The 17,725-nt window shown below is 41.0% G+C and overlaps 1 protein-coding gene across 1 annotated transcript in view; it reads left to right on the top strand.

Moving 5' to 3' along the window:
* pigg (phosphatidylinositol glycan anchor biosynthesis class G) overlaps positions 1-17,725 on the top strand; it is a 101,727-nt gene that overhangs the window by 24,769 nt on the left and 59,233 nt on the right. The window contains exons 5-6 of the mRNA XM_031280059.2: positions 2,374-2,512; positions 13,502-13,714. Coding sequence (XP_031135919.1) covers positions 2,374-2,512; positions 13,502-13,714 — 352 coding nt within the window. The remainder of the gene's footprint in view (positions 1-2,373; positions 2,513-13,501; positions 13,715-17,725) is intronic.

Raw genomic sequence — 17,725 nt, 5'->3', positions numbered from 1 at the left:
GCCTACATATTTTCTGTTTATATGGTACCGCCGACGGCGACAACATCATATCTGTTTTCAGCCAAACAGAGGGAAAGCAGAAAATGCAGAAGATCCATGTTATGTACAGCTTTACAAATGAAATAAATGTCAGACTGACTGACTGACATGTGATGTGCATTGTTCTTAGAAAACAATTAGTTTTTAGAAATGTCTTATGATATATTGTCTCTAAAAACTGTATTATTCCACTGTAATGTATCGTGAAAGAATCTAGTTGGGACAAAAGCATATCGTCCCGGCTCTACAATAGATACAGTGAAGCGTATGTTTGGAAATATTGATGCAACATTTCACCACATCCCCAAAAGTTGTTAATTTTGTCTTGTTAAATCCTGTCTGTGCAGGCTCATGGCGACATCTGTGTGTTTTTGGGCAATGGCAGCCTCAACCATGCTCCCAGTGAGCTCTTTGAATGAAATGTGTTTGAAAGTCTTGCTTCAGTCACATTAGTGAAAGGCTATGGCTGTTCTGTTCTCCCGGAGCGGTTTGACCTAAATATAGACAGCCATGTGGTGTTCCCAAGGTAGCTTAGAAGATTCTACAAAAACTACTACGCTTTCTCTGATCAGCACAGCTTTTCACATGTCGACTTTGACTGACGCTTGACTGCACAACTAAGCTGCTGCTGCATCCTTCAGTAGTGAAAGGAATGATGGTTCCTGCTGCAGAGTAGTAATCAAATTACAGCACTCAAAGTTTCCGTTGTAATGTAATGCGAGTAGACTATTTCGGCGGGTTCATATTAGGGGCAGAGACATGCTCTACCTGCAGAGTGGACAGGCGCAAAACCTCTCCATTAAAACATGATTGGATAGCAGAACCTCCTGGTCATAAAGACTTCCATCAGACCTTGTGTTAATGGAGATCGCATGGCCTCAATCTTCTCTTCTGGATATTTCACATTTTAGGGTTAGGCAGCTGCTTGTGCTGTGTAAAACGTCTTAAATCTGACCTGCAGAGCTCCGTGTAATCTGAGCCATGTATTTGAAGAGAGATAAATGAAATATTGCAAATGTTTGGACTGTTGTATCTGTATTTTTCTTTCTTATTAGGGCTGGGAGGATATGCTTTGGTCCCGATTTTATTCTTTCACGATACACGTGTGCCATTTGAATTGCGATTTTCAGTTATTGCAATTCTAGAAGTATTGTGACTCGACAGAACAAATAAAACCAAAGTTGATTACTATATTTCAAGAGACAATATACAGTGAAGAGAACAAGTATTTGATACACTGCCGATTTTGCAGGTTTTCCCACTTACAAAGCATGAATAAAGTCTGTAATTTTTATCATAGGTACACTTCAACTGTGAGTGACGGAATCTAAAACAAAAATCCAGAAAATTATATTGTATGATTTTTAAGTAATTAATTTGCATTTTATTGCATGTCATTGTCTGTGTTTAGGTTGCTTTGGCCAAGCTTGAATTTGCTCTACAATTCATAATGAATTACTCTTTAGTTTACTTTTTGCATTCCTTCAGCTAAATATTTCCAACTAACAGATAAAGCTAGGGCTAAATGAGTCCGCTGACATTGGCCTTTTCTGTGTGTCCGTTCGGATAAAGTCATCCTCGGTGAAAGCCGGCCCTGGCCTCCAAACATAAAAGCAGAATTGATCGCAGCCTTTCAGCAATCATTGCTTTTCCTGTCTTTCAGGCTGTCTATTAATCCAAGGTTGATGGACAAAAAGTCTCTGTGTTTTTTTTATTTTTTTTGTCTTTATGTGTTATACAACACTGTAACTGAGGAGTCTGTTGGTAGTATTATAATGCGTTGTAAGATTTGGCTTTTGTTTTTGTTTACATCTGTAGTCGTGTTTTTAAAATCTTTCCCCACTGCCATGACTCATGAGGCATCCTTGTCGGAGTTCTAGTCAATGGAAGGTTCTTGTGAGTCTAGTTGAAAGGGAATTACTAAGGGAGGAACCGAGCGTGATCAAAGTTGGTCGTCCTCAACAAGCCATTCATCCTGTGTTTGTTTGCTGCCGTTGCTGTGTTTTCTTCAGTCTGGAGACGCAGAGAAAGGGTTTGTCTCGACTTTCCTTTCCTTAAGTAATACTTTAATAATTTACTTCCTCTGCTGCTACTAAATGTCTCCAACATAATAACAATAATATCAAAAATGTGTGGGGAAGCAATCTATTACCCCCAGCAGCTGTCATTTTATTCTATTGCTCTGTTTCTCAAAACTGGATGTATTTTTTTTTTTCTTCTTCTGTTCCGTTTGGTGCCAAGTTTGAATTATTCACATCTCGGAGCTTTGAGGTTTTGCTCTCCCAGATCACATACAGTGGGAGTCAATTAACCTTGAGTGTTTGCTTCTGTCAGGAGGCGGAGGGATCCTTGCCCTACCTGTTGGTGCTGTGTGGAGACCACGGCATGTCGGAGACTGGCAGCCACGGTGGCTCCTCAGAGCCAGAAGTCAATACTCCCCTGGTGCTCATAAGCCCGGCCTTCAAAAGAAAAGGTAAACTTTCTGATGTTGCTTAAAGAAGCCGAGGGCTGTAGACGTATCATTAAATCGAAGATATTCTGTTTGGGGGGGCTGGGGGGGGGGGGGGGGGCTATCACAGCTACACTCTGTCAAGATGCAGACCCAGACATGATTTTGGACTTTCTGGTGTAGTTAGGGGTCGACCGATATTGTTTTTTTTAGGGCCGATACCGATAGGTTACATTACAGTAGTTAATGTAACCGATACTTGGAACCGATATGCATTTACATGAAAATGAAAATCTTTAAAGGACAATTCCGGCGCAAAACGAACCTAGGGGTTAATAACAGATGTGTACCCACTCTGTCTCTCTGGGACATGTTTTCATGCTAATTGATTGTGTTTGTAGCTTGAATGAAGCTAGCGCGGACTGCTGGTTAGCTTACAACGCTAGTATTCGGGGCACAGGGAAAGTAAAAACAAATCGCTATTTATACCACTAAAAAGGCTCAAAATATCACCAAACTTCAACGGTAGCATAGTGAGGGTCCCTGCATGTTAACCGAAGCATTGAGAACTTTGAAAGTGTACCGACAGTTTATTGAACGAAGAGCTGCGGGAGCTCCATGAAAGGGCTACGAGAGAGAGAGAGCTACCGGTAGTCAATGCCGCAACACAGCCTCGTACTTTGGGAAACTGGTGGTGTACCTGTGGACATTGCGACGCTATGGCCACCGAACAGGAGTGTCTGTGTTGCACGGAGGTGGGACCTGTTGCGTCGCGATGCCCAAGAGACGCAGTGTTTTGTAACTCTCTGATGAACAGGGAAACTTTTGTCCATGTCCCGAAAATAAATTGGAGACGGCGACCCAGACCGGAGGGACAAGATGGACAGTTATCCACTGAGTAAGTAAACTAGACAAGTTATGTTTTACATCGGTGCGATTATTTCAGATATATTGTGCAAATTGCTTTTGATTTTAGTTGGCATCGCCAGCTGTAAGTCATGACTGCTTTCCCGAAGTATGAGGCTCTGTTGCGGCATAGCTCTCTCTCTCGTAGCCCTTTCACGGAGCTCCCGCAGCTCTTCGTTCAATAAACTGTCAAAACTGTCGGTACACTTACAAAGTTCTCAATCCCTCACTATGCTACCGTTGACGTTTGGTGATATTTTGATCCTTTTTAGTAGTATAAATAGCGATTTGTTTGTACTTTCCCTGTGCCCCGAATACTAGCGTTGTACGCTAACCAGCGGTCCGCGCTAGCTTCGTTCAAGCTACAAACACAATCAATTAGCATGAAAACATGTCCCAGAGAGACAGAGTGGGTACACATCTGTTATTAACCCCTAGGTTCGTTTTGCGCCGGAATTGTCCTTTAAGTCAAAATTAAGATTTTGGAATGTTACAAACTCCAACACAAAACTTAGTTTAAATGCTTTAAGCAATTATTTAATAAATGAGAAACTTTCAACATAATACCCAGTAAAAGATAGTCAGAGGACATTAAGTCAGACTCAGCGGTGAGTGAAATCGAAGCAGAGGGACAGACAGAGCTGTAGCCGAGCCAAAGTAGCGCACGTTTAATGAATTAACTTCGGTTATCAGGTAAATAAAACACAGATACAGATAATCTGCAAACTGCCAAAAAACGGCCCGATAATCGGCAAGGGCCAATAATAATCAGTCTATCCCTAGTCTGGTGTAGTTAGGGCTAGGGGTTGACCGATGCTGTTTTTTCAGGGCCGATACCGATTATTAGTAGTTAATGAAACCGATAACCAATATTTGGAACTGATATGCATTTACAGTAAAAAGGAAAATCTTTTAGTCAAGATTTTGAGTGTTACAAACTCCAACAAAAGTAGCAATGCTGGAGTGTAAAAAATCTCTGATACAAGTATGTCTTGCATAGAAAATGATGTTATTGGAAAAAATACGAAATTGAACTACAGTAAACGTCAATTTCAAAATAATATATAACTACTAGTCTACTACTAATAATTATTCTAATAATAATTACAGAAGTGTTGACTGAAACCGGAGCAGAGGGAGAGACACAGTTGTAAAGGAGCCAAAGTAGCGCTCTTTTTAATTAACTTTTTCAACTATCGGTAAAATAATAACACCGATACAGATAATCTGCAAATTGACAAATATTGTCCCAGATAATTGGTCGCGCCCTAGTTAGGGCGGTGTCTCCTTCCACTGGTCCTTTCTGCTGGAGAGAATTTGTGTTTTTGTTCATTTTCGTGTTTTGTCAAACTAAACATGTAAACAGGATTTCTTTCATGCTCACACATAACTTTCCATTCATTTTAGCGCAAGGAGCAGTGTCGTCTCCTGAGCAGAACTTTATTTTTGGAGGGATGAATGTGGTTTAAGTGTGAAAGCGTGATGGTGATAATTGCTTCTTTCCCAGCCAAGTCTATTTTTGAGATCTTTTCTTGCATAGATTTTTTATTTATAGACCGTTCATGTTAATTAATCATTTGCACTTCACTCGATCTGTTGCTACAGAATCGGTGGTTTTGCTTGCACTCTGTGCCTCCTGTAGTGCCAACAGCTTGTCTCACCTGCCTACCAGTTGGCCTTTATGCTTTCAAATTCAAACATTTTACCAATCACAAAGGGGTAGGACAGAAATGCCAACTCCTGTGTTCTCTTCAGTGAAATACATCCAGAGCCAGTTGAATTAATTCCTTTAGTCATTAATGACATGGGAATTAACGCTTTGGTGTGTAACTTTTTTATATTAATGAACGTCTGATACATTTAAGCCATTGCCAAATGAGTTGATACAAAGCTATTTAAGCTACATACAACTCTCTCTCTGCATTTCTCTACGTTCAGAAATTGGTGTCGTCCGGTGACTTTCGCGCGCAGAAAAGCGAGTGAAGATAATGACCTCTTCTGAAGAGTCCATCATGTTTTTTAATCCTCCGTGTCCTTCTTGGCTACTAGCAACTGTGTGGAGGAGGGGTGGGGGTGGTGCGAGATCACCGAAGGCTTGTATCGTGTGGATCCGCCCACAGCTTTGTTGTCATTACCCTGAATTCCTTATGGGGAAGACAGAAATGACGCACTATAGCTTTAAAAAAGGCTGACATAGTTTCTTTGGCTAGTAAGTTTCTATTGTAGCACCTCTCAAGAGCCATGTTTTACAATGAAAATACCAATTAAACCAATGAGAAGCACAGAGAAGGAAAGAAAATACAGAAATCTCTAATGTGAAAGAACCTGAACTGTTCTTACATTGGCAGAAAATAGTGTCTTCATTTAGGATTCCTTTTACCTTGCACGGTACCACCGTGGTTCGGACCAATCAGTGTCCTATTTGTGGAGCTACTGGCAGCTTCGGGCGTGGTTTAGGTGTGTGTGAAAAGAACAATGGCATCTCCTAAAGAGGTTAGCATCGATAATGCAGTAGCGTCAGTCAGTGCGTTTACATGTAGTTTAAAAAAATTATTATACTCATGTTAAGGTAATACCCCGATTTCTCAAACACCATGTAAACATCTTACCCCGGTTAAAATCAGAGTTCTCATAACCCTGTTAACAGAGGTAGAGAACTCCTTCAGTAACTGGGCTATTCCTGCATGTATACACCTTAAACGGAGTATGATCGGTAGGGATGAGCGAGTACAGCATTATCTGTATCTGTATCTGTATCTGTTAACCATATGAATTATCTGTATCTGTACTCGGACTGGGCGGGGCCTAACCCGGAAGTGGGTGGGATTTAACCCGGAAGTGGGTCGGTTTGTCTTGAAATGGGCGGGGCTTTAACCGGTATGTTATTTTAAGCATGCAATTGATATGGGTTGATCAGAAATTGTTATATTTATTGCTGATTAGAAAACTATTTACATGACAGCATCAGCATTGAGCTTCAGATCAATGGTTTTGATCACGATAACAAACAAACTATATACAGAACAAGAACAATGAATACAACACATGCGGTTGCAATTATGAAGTAAAATGTAATGAACAAGAGTTTTCATACTCAACATCGTTTTTTTAAACTTTAAATTTTTTTGTGATCAGTGTGATTTCTTTTTTTTTTTGGTTCTTTTTTTTTTTTTTTATTTCCACACCAGGTATGTATGTGTGTGTGTGTGTGTGAGTGAGTAAGAGAGAGACAGAGAGAGAGAGAGAGAGAGAGAGAGAGGGGTGGGGGGGACTGTGTTCTACGGATCAAATAGTTCGACGCTGTTTTTCAGATCTGTTTCAGAAACCCCACGTTTACCAGAACTCTACTGGTTAATAAGTAAGTACTACAAACCGAAGTAAAAAACAAACCTGAAGCTGAAGAAACCCTAAACGTTAACGGAAAAGACCCGCGAACCTGAGTGACTGAGAGAGAGACAGAGAGAGAGAGAGAGTTGTTCTATGTGTGAGTGAGCAGAGCGGGACACACACAGCAACACAATAAATCTGCATGTGTGTAGGGGAGGGGCGCTGTGACGACTAGCCTATCACAGAACGCAGACACAGTCAGCTACCCAAAGAGGATTTTTATTCAATCTGAGCACAGATATTGACTCGTATTACTCGTATAATACTCGTACTCGGCAAAAGTGCTTTATCCGTACCGGATACTCGTTTCAGCCGAGTATCCGGCTCAACTCTAATGATCGGTTTAAGCGTATGCACATGCTCCGACTGCCCCTCTCCACTCCCCTTTAGTAGTTTTTGAACCGGAAATAATCCGTCAGCGCTGTGAGTCGTAGTCGTTGCTGTGATACCATACAACAAAACAGCGTTGCCCGAATCAGCGACGGGCCATCGGCAGCAAAGAGTCTGCAATCCATCTGTTTTACTCATTGCCGAGGCAGCAGCGGCAACCGGGAGATGGCTAAACAGATTGTCCATCTCTGGGGCTGTCAACGTTGTGTCTGCTCGATGGTGTTTTAAGCCCCCAACGTCGACTTCAAGGCAGCTCTACGACCGTCGACTTCAAGGCACCTAACCCTAACCCTAACCTTAACCCAGCGCTGCCTGGAAGACGACGTTGGGGGCTTAAAACACCAAACAACATTGTGTCTCGGCAAAAAAGTGGAGGTACCGAACAGCCCCCTGCTCTGGCTGCTGGCTAACGTTAGTTAGCTAACGCTAAGGAAGTTAGCTTGCTAATTCCACCTTACACTGGTTAGATATAATGAGGCGAACAAGTTGTCAGTCATCTGGCGAGAGAACTGTGATTTCCTACACTATGACAAGAGTGTGTTAATGACACATTAAGTTGTTACATTTTACTAATATAGTGGAGGTCGGGGTAATTTTGACATAGGTCAACCATACGACCATACCCTGGTTACTGCTGTGCATGTAAACACACTGAGTTACATCAGAATTGGAGTGTATTTCTTCATTGAGAAAAGAGCAAAGAACGACACTGAAGGCTTTCCTCAATGGAAAAGCTCTTCTTCTTCGGCAAGAGTTTGATAGACAGATGCTTCACCCAATTTGAAAGTGTCTGTCCTTTTTCTAAACAGTTTCCAAAGACGGCTTCTTAGATGGTTCTGTGTAACAAACCATCTGGCGTGTCAGGTTAGGATCCCATGGCTCATAATAAGAAGCTGGTTGACAAAATATGTCTTCAGGACCTTAACCATAAGGTGTTATTTTGTTTACTTTTGCTGCTGTGGTGGTGTCTATTCAGCCGTCTCTCTGTGGAGACCTTCACGTAAGAACAACAAAAGACATAAAAATACATGACAGAAATGTCATCCTTATGCCTCTTTAAGCTTCCGGAGAAAATTCTGAAGCACTTAGTCTAATAATTACAAAGGAAAATGTATGTCCTGAATCTTTTGTGTCCAGAGTTTTTTGTCACCTTAGTGCTGTAAGGAACAGACTTTCTATTAATACCACCTGAAATGTACATATGTTGACATGGAAATGTGTTCTATTTAATGCATCAGTTATTGCAATCAGTGGCCTCATCAGTATAACTTGTTATTTTTAACGTAGTGAGAATGGTGAGTCATTAGGAAGCTCAACTGCCTGTTGTTTTTCATTAGAACATGCTGCAGTGGATCAGAGTTCATTACCGGCTGGCTCAGTACCTGAGCTTCACTTTTTTAATCTGAATGCATTATTGAGAAAACAGCCCTCTTACTGCAGATTGGCAGAACACTTAGGCGGCTTTCACACCTGCCTCATTTAGTTCAGTTGAATCACACCAGAGTTGGTTTTCCCCCTTGGTGCGGTCTGTTTGGGCAGGCGTGAATGTGGTATTCGGACTCAACCGCGCCAACTTTGTACTGAAACGCAAGTCTGAGCTAAATGGCTCCTGTAGTCAGGTGTGCTTTGCAATCTGCAATGCAGCAGAGCAGCAAACTGTAGCAGCTTGCAATGTTTCTCAAGCTTGTCGTCACTCGCATCTCCATGGTCAAACCAGCCGCCGCTAAAGTTGGAGACAGACGCCGGCAGAGCAGAGCGAAGTCTCGGTGACCAGAGCAGACGTAGTAACGTCGCTCGCGAATCTGACCAATAAGCGGATTGAACGTTCTTGCGTGGTTTGTAATGACGAATTTTGGTGCGCTTGAATTTTTTGTGGATGTGTGAAACGAAATGAAACCAAAGGGGACATTGCTCCACAGTAGGGCTGCAGCTATTGATTCTTTTAGTAATTGAGTATTCTAACGATTATTCCATTGATTAATCGAGTAATCGGATAAGAAATACTTAGTAAACAGCAATAGTAAATATATTTATTATTGCTGTTTACTAAAAAGAAGGAAACCTGTCTTTTGTATATATACAAAAAACAGGTTTCCTTTTTTAGAAAAAGCAACATTTTTTATTGCCAAATTCCAAAATTTTGCTGACCCAAATGTTAATCTTTTTCACCCCCTTCTTACCTCTGGCTCTTTGCACTGGATATGCAAAAGAGCTGTTCACTAAGCCCAGGTAAATGTGACTGTACAAAGCTTACAGCAGGTCCATTCAACTACACTGTTCTGGGTGACATTTTCAGAAGCCTAATACACAGTGAGGAGAAAGAATAAAGAATGCAGACATCACCAGCATGGTCCGATGATGTCATTCACGTGAATATTAAGTAGCCATGCTCGGGGGAGGGGCTGGTTTGTCTCCGGCAGCAGCTAAGTTTCCAAAGATTAGTAGCAAACTAATAAACAGTTAGACTACAAACCGACAGCTTTCGTTTTAAATTGTTTGTAAAACATCGCTATTTGCAGAGTAGCATGCTGTAGTTGTGTAAAACAGCGTGGTGGACGAGAGCAGCAGACGTTTATGTTACCTTGTGTCTGGTTCGCTCCGTGGAATGGATGAGGACACTGGATGTGTTCTGCTTAGATGATGTAGCAGCATGTTTGCAGCTTAAAATGATCCCAAACTTTCTGTCATTTTCTCTCGCCTGTCTCTTCTCTTAGACCCCTTACTATTTTCGTCTTCCTTCATTTGTAATCTGGGCCGTCGTTCTTGTGTCCACAGAAGCGTCAGCCTGTTGTGCACTAGTAATAATCCTCCGTGCGGAAACACAGTGAGCCGTACACCGTTAGTTACATTGACGAAGCTTCGAGGCAAAGAATTTTGCTTCGAGGATTTTTTGTAATCAAATTATTCGAGTTATTCGAGGAATCGTTTCAGCCCTACTCCACAGGGTTTCCCCCAGAAAAGTTGTTTAGCCCGGTGGCAAGTGTCTTTTTTTCGACGAGGGCCCGGCGGTGGCCAGTCACAGCAGTGCTGGACGATTAATCAAAAATGTATCGACATCGAAATTCTGAAGCTGTTATCGACGTATTTCTCCCCATGACGATAATTTCGATAATTTCTTGCTGTTGATAGGCCTACTTTCTCCTTAAAAACATTCTACCGCGTGTGTAGTCACGTGACTTCGCCCGGGCCAGTCAGCCACCTGGAAAGCATAACAGAGGATAACTCAAACATCGAGTCTGAGTCACCTGAGCAACTTGTGCCCAAAAAAAACCCAGTGTCCGTCGTCTGGAAACATTTGGGCTTCAGAAAAGATGATTTAGAACAATGTGATTAATTATTGTTCATTTATCGTTATCGAGGTAAAATGTGCAAATTTATCGATCAGCCCTAAGTCACAGACTGATGGCAGCATTAATGTAGAGCCCAGTAGTTTCTGTGATAACAGAATCATGAATGGAATCGCAAGATTGAGAATTTAAAAAAAAAAGCTTTAAGACAGATTCACATTTTAAAAAAACGTCTTAAAAATACAATAAAAAAATAATTCCCAGTGGCTAAGGCCTGGTGGGGGGCAACTTGCAACTGCAGTACACTGCTCCAAGTTTACAAACTCATCAACTGATTCGGACCAGAGCAAACAAACCATAGGTGTGAAAACGCCCGGTGTTGACAGTGCCAGGAGGACCCTGAGAGGCACCGCCACTTTAATCAGACACCGCAGGTAAAAAAAGAAGCCATACAGTCACTGTGTACCTCGGCGTCTGTCTATCCTTGCCTTTTCTTGCTTTCTTTAAGAAGCCATAATACACTGTACTGCAGTCAAAAACCAAGAAAAGCCAATAACATAGAATGGATGAGGTGATAACGTCCCAGCCTTAAAACCCACGTCAACAATAGTGCAACCTCATCAGTAACTGATGCAAGAATGTTTTGACACATTGGACACAATTTCAGCCATCTGATGTGAGAGAAATAATAATGAACTGAGGTATAGAACCCATATACGCATTTCATACGTGTGCAAGCATTAATTTAATCCCCATCATAACAAACGTTGAGGTGACTGTGCTATGACCTGAGAAAACTTTGTTAAGGTGCCAGCACAAGTTTAAGGAGCTGACGAGAGAACATTTCACTCAAATGGCCTCGTACTATTTCATGTGACAAAAAAATTGATTGATGGATTGAGCTTTGGTACAAAGTAATCTCCAAGCTGGGCAAATGCACGGCTCTGTACAGTCATTTTAAGTATCCATGTGTATCCGTCTGTGGTGATATTTTAGAGATGATATTAGCGAGCTACGTCCGTGCATGTGGCTTCTTCATCAGCTGCGGTTTTCTCATTTATAAATCAGCATGCTGTGGGTGTAACCTTTTACTGAGTTATGACACATCTGTTCTGCCAGAATGTGAGTCGCTCTGTTCTGAGCCAAAGCGTACAAGCAGAGTGGATATCGTTCTGACGATGTTTGGTTGGATGTAACAGTAAAGGCATTTGGTCAGTGGTCTGGCAAGCAGAGTACTTCTTCTTCTTTCTTGTTTTCAGAAAACAAAAATACTATAATAATGTATGATTTCCACAAAGACCTGCAACTATTATTAAATAATTGTCTAATTTCAATTTTTTTTTAACATACAGTTATCGCCGTTACTTTGTTTAACCGCAATTAATTGCTAACATTAGCTAAGGTTCTAAGGGGTATGACCATTGAGATATATATATATATGGCATTATCCTAAATAGCTCCGGGCTTAATACAGAAAAGTCCTTGTCTTGTTGCGAATGTGTCTCCTTTTATTATGAAATGGATAATTCGCTGGCTTATTTCACTGTGTCTGATTACCAAATTAGCTCATAGCTCAGCGGTTTGTCCCAGTCTTTAGTCTGCAGCTGTCTCCCCACACATGTGAGCTGTACTGTTAAGTTTTGGGATATATTTTACACCAGTATAGTTGATTATTGCAACCCTGAAACTTCACTCACACACAGACAATTTGGGAAATGACTCCCACTCTCTGTTTGTATTCTTAAAAGCTCTCTACAGTAAGCCAAGTGTCAACATGCAAAAGTCTGTTCCGCTTTTGACAGGAGACAAGCTTTGAAAAAGGATAATGAGTTCATTCTTTCATTCATTGTTTACCCCCGTTTGGGTTGTTTTGCATGTTGCGACAACTCTCCCTCAGGCGATGACACCGGAGTAATTATGAGGATTGTTTGTGTGCTTTTGTGTTCAGATTCAGGTTTTCTATGTTAGAATTCAAATGAAATATTGTCTTGATTCTAATCAGCAACAAGATATCACTAATGCACTTGGCCTAAATAAACTGAAAGCTTGTAGATGTTCCACCGCGCTCTCGCCGTTTTCTCGCGACCGTAGTTTGACTGTCCTGAGGGGAGAGAGAAAGAAGAATGAGATGCTGGAGCTGCTGTGATTAGAGTCATGTCCCAGTAAAATATATAATACATAATCACTGACTTCTAAGTAACAAAAAGGAGTGGGATCTTTCACTTTTAGTGTTTGTGTCAGGTTTATGACTTTAGGAGAAGGACCTCCTTTTTCAAATTAATCTTGATGAGTGTTGTGAAATTCTTTCAGACAAGCTCTTATTGTGTGAACGGGGGAATCTTCCACAGCAGACAGTATAGAAATTGAGCCATTTACTCGTGTCTGTCAGGCTAATAGTTTTTGTCTGTGGATTACCTCAGAGTTTGAAGAAATAAAATTTGACTTTTGTGATTCAACATTTGGTTAGTTATTAAAAGCTTTCCCATGTTGTGTGTCTGAAACTGCAGGTTTTTAAGGGAAAACTCTTAACTTTTAAGCATTTTAACTTTCAAGTATTTTTTTGGAACAAATAGAAGAACCTGATAGTTGTTCAGGTTGAACAGAGTCCTTGATTTATACAGGCAGATTGACAAGTGAAGGTTAGAAAACAACAAAAAATGAAATAAAACCCAAAGATAAAACACAATTATCTACGAATCAATCCGATTCCATCAACATTTTTTAAAAAGGTTGAATTTGAGAAGGAGCAGGCAGAAGCATAATGCTTATAAAGTCCTGCCCCTATTTTACAATATATTATTACAGGGAGAAAAACAAATAGCTGTGCATATACCGCATACAAAAATTGTAAGTCATACAATAACTTGCAATAATACAACAACATACAACTATACACTTTGTGTTCACAGCAAAACGAAGAAAAATATGTATGAAAAAGGGGAAATGCTAAAAAATGTATTCACTCATCATTTTTTCACCATGTTGTAGTAGGTGCAGTAGATCCTCACTGTTTTGCTTGTGTGTCTTTGCCCTGTGGTGTCAGGGGGAATGGAGAAGCCTGCAGTGGTGGAGCAGGTTGACCTGACTCCAACCCTGGCCCTGGGACTGGGCCTGCCCATATCTCAAAACAGTGTGGGCCGCCTCATCCCGGGCGTTTTGGAGGAAACCTCGCTCCGAGACCAACTGCGCTTCCTGCATCTCAATGGCCACCAGCTCAGCTGCCTGCTCAAAGACAGCATGCCCGACTACGAGAAAGGTGTGTTACAAATTCACTCTGTCTAACCTCTGGGCGCGTTAAAGCCTGGACCTTGTCTGACAGGGAGTCTCATCATGATGCTGTATTGTTCACAGGTTGCTGATGGTCTAAAATGAAAATGCACACATTTTTTTCTTACTTTATTAAAGTTAATAGAACCACTAGGGCTGGGCAGTATATCGATATTATATCAATATCGATATATGAGGCTAGATATCGTCTTAAATTTTGGATATCGTAATATCCTGATATGACACAAGTGTTGTCTTTTCCTGGTTAATTACAGTAGAGTGATGTAATTTTCTGAAGACTGCTGTCTAGCTGTTCTATTATTTGCCTTTACCCACATAGTTATTATATCAACATAACTGATGATTATTTATCAAAAATCTCATTGTGTGCATATTTTGTGAAAGCACCAATAGTCAACCCTACAATATCGATATTGAGATATTTGGTCAAAAATATATATTAGATAGATATTTGATTTTCTCCATATCACCCAGCTCTAAGAACCACCCAACAAACAGCTGGTCGGTTCCCATTACTCCATCTCAGCCTTCTCCCAAAACTATTGAAGTTATTAGGGCCATCTTTTTAAAGCGCCAACAAATAACCCAAAATGTTCAGCACATGCAGTATCATAATCCAATTAGCCTTAAAATATCTAACTGACCACCTATAATTTAGGTTGTGTGTGACAGCATAGAATTTATAACTTTAAAGTGGTAAATTTACGAGAGAAAAAAACTTAAATCTCCTGAGTTTCTGAATATTCTTAGTCGCATAGTGAAAAAAACCACACCCTGACACACACAATAACAGCCAGACAGAAATAATCATCGGTTGTTCACATCGAACCAGTTTTGCTCATTGGGCCAATGGCGATTTATAAAACGATAACTAGCATCGTCCAAGAGCGATAAGATTGATATATCGTGCATCCCCAATTTGCATTCTACTCACAGTTTTGTGCATGTAGTCTTTTCACTGAAGAAACACAGATGGCGCAGACTTAAGTTGACTCAGAAATGGTTTGCTGTAAGTAGAAGTCCATCTCCTCATTATTCACACCATGTTGTTGAGCACATCAAAGCAGTGTTTAACCTGAAGCAGTCTGATTAAGACGAGGGTAGAATCATCTTACAAGTTCAAACGATTGATCATACCAACGCTCATCAACACTAGAATCCTTTATAAAAAGATACATTTTGGAAATTTCAACTTGTCTTAGATTCAAAAAACATTCCCGCTCACTGTCTAACTTGCAAAAAATATAAAAAGTTTAATAATAGGCAACGTTCCAGTACTAGACCATCTTCAGGCACCTGTCTCACGGTGTAGATGTGCGAAGTATTTTTCTGTACTAACTTGTCTTAGATAAAAATAAATCAATTCAAACACATGATTTTAGAGTTTGGCTAATGGCCCCTTATGACCGTTAACAGATTGAAAATATTTAAGTATGATTTTGCAGGAAGTAGGGTAATAGAAGCTGCCATATATACTGAACACATGATACAAGAGCAGGTTTATAAAGAAGAAAGACTGAACCTAGCTCCACCAGAATCCAAGTATCTGAGTGAGAAACAGGCAAATCTGTTCCTGTAATGTCAGGGTGTTGAACCTGTGTTGAAAATCTGTATGCTGATTTCTTGAAGTCTGTGAATAAATGGCCTTAAAGCTGCGAAAGAACTGCACATGGGAGGCTCACAGTCAGTCTGTGGTCTGTTCTTGAACATTAAGGCGGCCCACTCTTTGTGCAAATGCATGCACATATCCTCGCTGAGGTCTGCTCCCTACTTTTATCTCGGGGTCACACTGTTTGTCAGAGTTATCCGTCTTGCAGCCACTCCCCCACGCCTCTTATCTGTCTGCCTCTCTGTCTGTCTCTCTTGCTTTCCCTCATTTTCACAAACTCGTGATACACCAATTACCATTGCTGATGTTTGATCAGTCAGAAGTAATTTATCTAATCGTTTTTAAATGAGAAAGAGGGAAGGAGGCAGAGAGAAGACTCTTTGATAACTGGCTTGTTTGGCAAATCGTTGGACATGTGGCATTTCATTTGAAATTTCATAATCTTCTCAAAAGCTGTTTTTACTGAATTAGTTTGAATAGTGAACATGGGTGGCCGGATTGGCTCAGTGGGTAGAGCAGGAAAAAGGAACCAAAAAAAAGCGAGGCAAGCTCTCACCTTTGACAGTTAATATGAAGGAGCCTCTTTTTATGAGGGATGTATATTCATTTTTAGCCATGTTAGCGGCATAGCTTTGCGAAGGATTCTGTCTGTCGGTCTGTACACCGCTTTGCTCCAAACTCTTTATTAACAAATGATATTTCAGTATCAAATATTATAAAAACAACCGGCTCTCTCAAAGGTTTTATCAAAATGGACTACTTCCTCTATAAATGTAGTTAAAGTACGGTAATTCATTATGACAGGTAGGAAATATCTATCAGAATGGACTACTTCCTGTATAAATGTAGTTAAAGGTATAGTAAATTATGTTAATCCAATACACTTTTTGTCAAATTCAGTGAATATCTCCTCATGGTCACCTAGCTCTATTTTCTGTGTGTGCTGAAAAAAAATCCGATGTTAATACACAGCCCGGCTGTGTCAATCGAAAACAAACAGATAGGAGTGCAGAATGGACTACTTCCCCTATAAATGTAGTTAAAGTAGAGTAGCTCATTTTATCAGGTAGGAAATATCTATCAGAATTGACTACTATACATGTAGTTAAAGGTCCTATGACATGCTGCTTTTTGGATGCTTTTATATAGGCCTTAGTGGTCCCCAAATACTGTATCTGAAGTCTCTTTTATATAGACCTTAGTGGTCCCCTAATACTGTATCTGAAGTCTCTTTTATATAGACCTTAGTGGTCCCCTAATACTGTATCTGAAGTCTCTTTTATATAGGCCTTAGTGGTCCCCTAATACTGTATCTGAAGTCTCTTTTATATAGACCTTAGTGGTCCCCTAATACTGTATCTGAAGTCTCTTTTATATAGGCCTTAGTGGTCCCCTAATACTGTATCTGAAGTCTCTTTTATATAGACCTTAGTGGTCCTCTAATACTGTATCTTAAGTCTCTTTTATATAGGCCTTAGTTGTCCTCTAATACTGTATCTTAAGTCTCTTTCCCGAAATTCAGCCTTGGTGCAGAATTACAGCCACTAGAGCCAGTCCCACAATGAGCTTTACTAAGGATGTGTCATTTCTGTGTCTGTAGCTTTAAGGCAGTGGCACACCAAGCCGATAATCGTCCGTCGGACAGTCTGGCGAGGTCAGTGACTCGAGTCGGTTTGGTGTGTTCCGTGCCGTCGTCCGTCTGAAGAGCTGTCGGCCTTCATTTTGGCCGACCTGACATGTTGCGTCGGAGGGCTGGCAGTCGGACTCCATGACCAATCTGATTGGTGGAGTGCTAACCTGGAAATGACGAGCGTGATGAGCGTGACTAAGTCTCTCAAAATCTGACGAAAATCTTTTAAACTGACCTTTGTTGATCTGAAATGAAGACAGATTCAGCAACTGCATGGCCTATTTCTCGCTTAAAATGTTTTCAGAAACACGTTTCGGTGAACTATTTTAGTACAATATGAGATCGTATTCTGAACGAGACGCCATGACAGTCTGGCTTTGAATTTCCGGAGAAACCAGACCCACGTGACGCGTTCGTCCAATCAGCTGCCGGTGTTCATTTTTTGGGCGACAATACAGGTTAGCGCCGCCTGCTGTTATGGAGACATATTACATGCTCAAGTCGGCGTCGCTTCGGTGCGTTCTGAGGCACTTTTTGGACCTCGGGGAGCCGACTGATCAGTCCGACTGCCTTTTCTGCCAACGGTCGGCCGTCAGGTAAGTGTGTCAGGGGCTTTAAATGCTATTGAGGAGGAGAGAGGGGGGGGCAAGGTGGAGGGTGGGGGTGTGGCCTTGACCAACTGCCGTGCTTCGCTTGTTTGCAAGCCATGTTGTCTCTCTCTTTGTCATGGGCGTCTGCAT

Source organism: Sander lucioperca, chromosome 1 (genome assembly GCF_008315115.2).
Source record: "Sander lucioperca isolate FBNREF2018 chromosome 1, SLUC_FBN_1.2, whole genome shotgun sequence".
In the NCBI taxonomy this organism is placed as follows: Eukaryota; Metazoa; Chordata; class Actinopteri; order Perciformes; family Percidae; genus Sander; species Sander lucioperca.
This window is presented reverse-complemented; position numbering and strand designations above follow the sequence as displayed.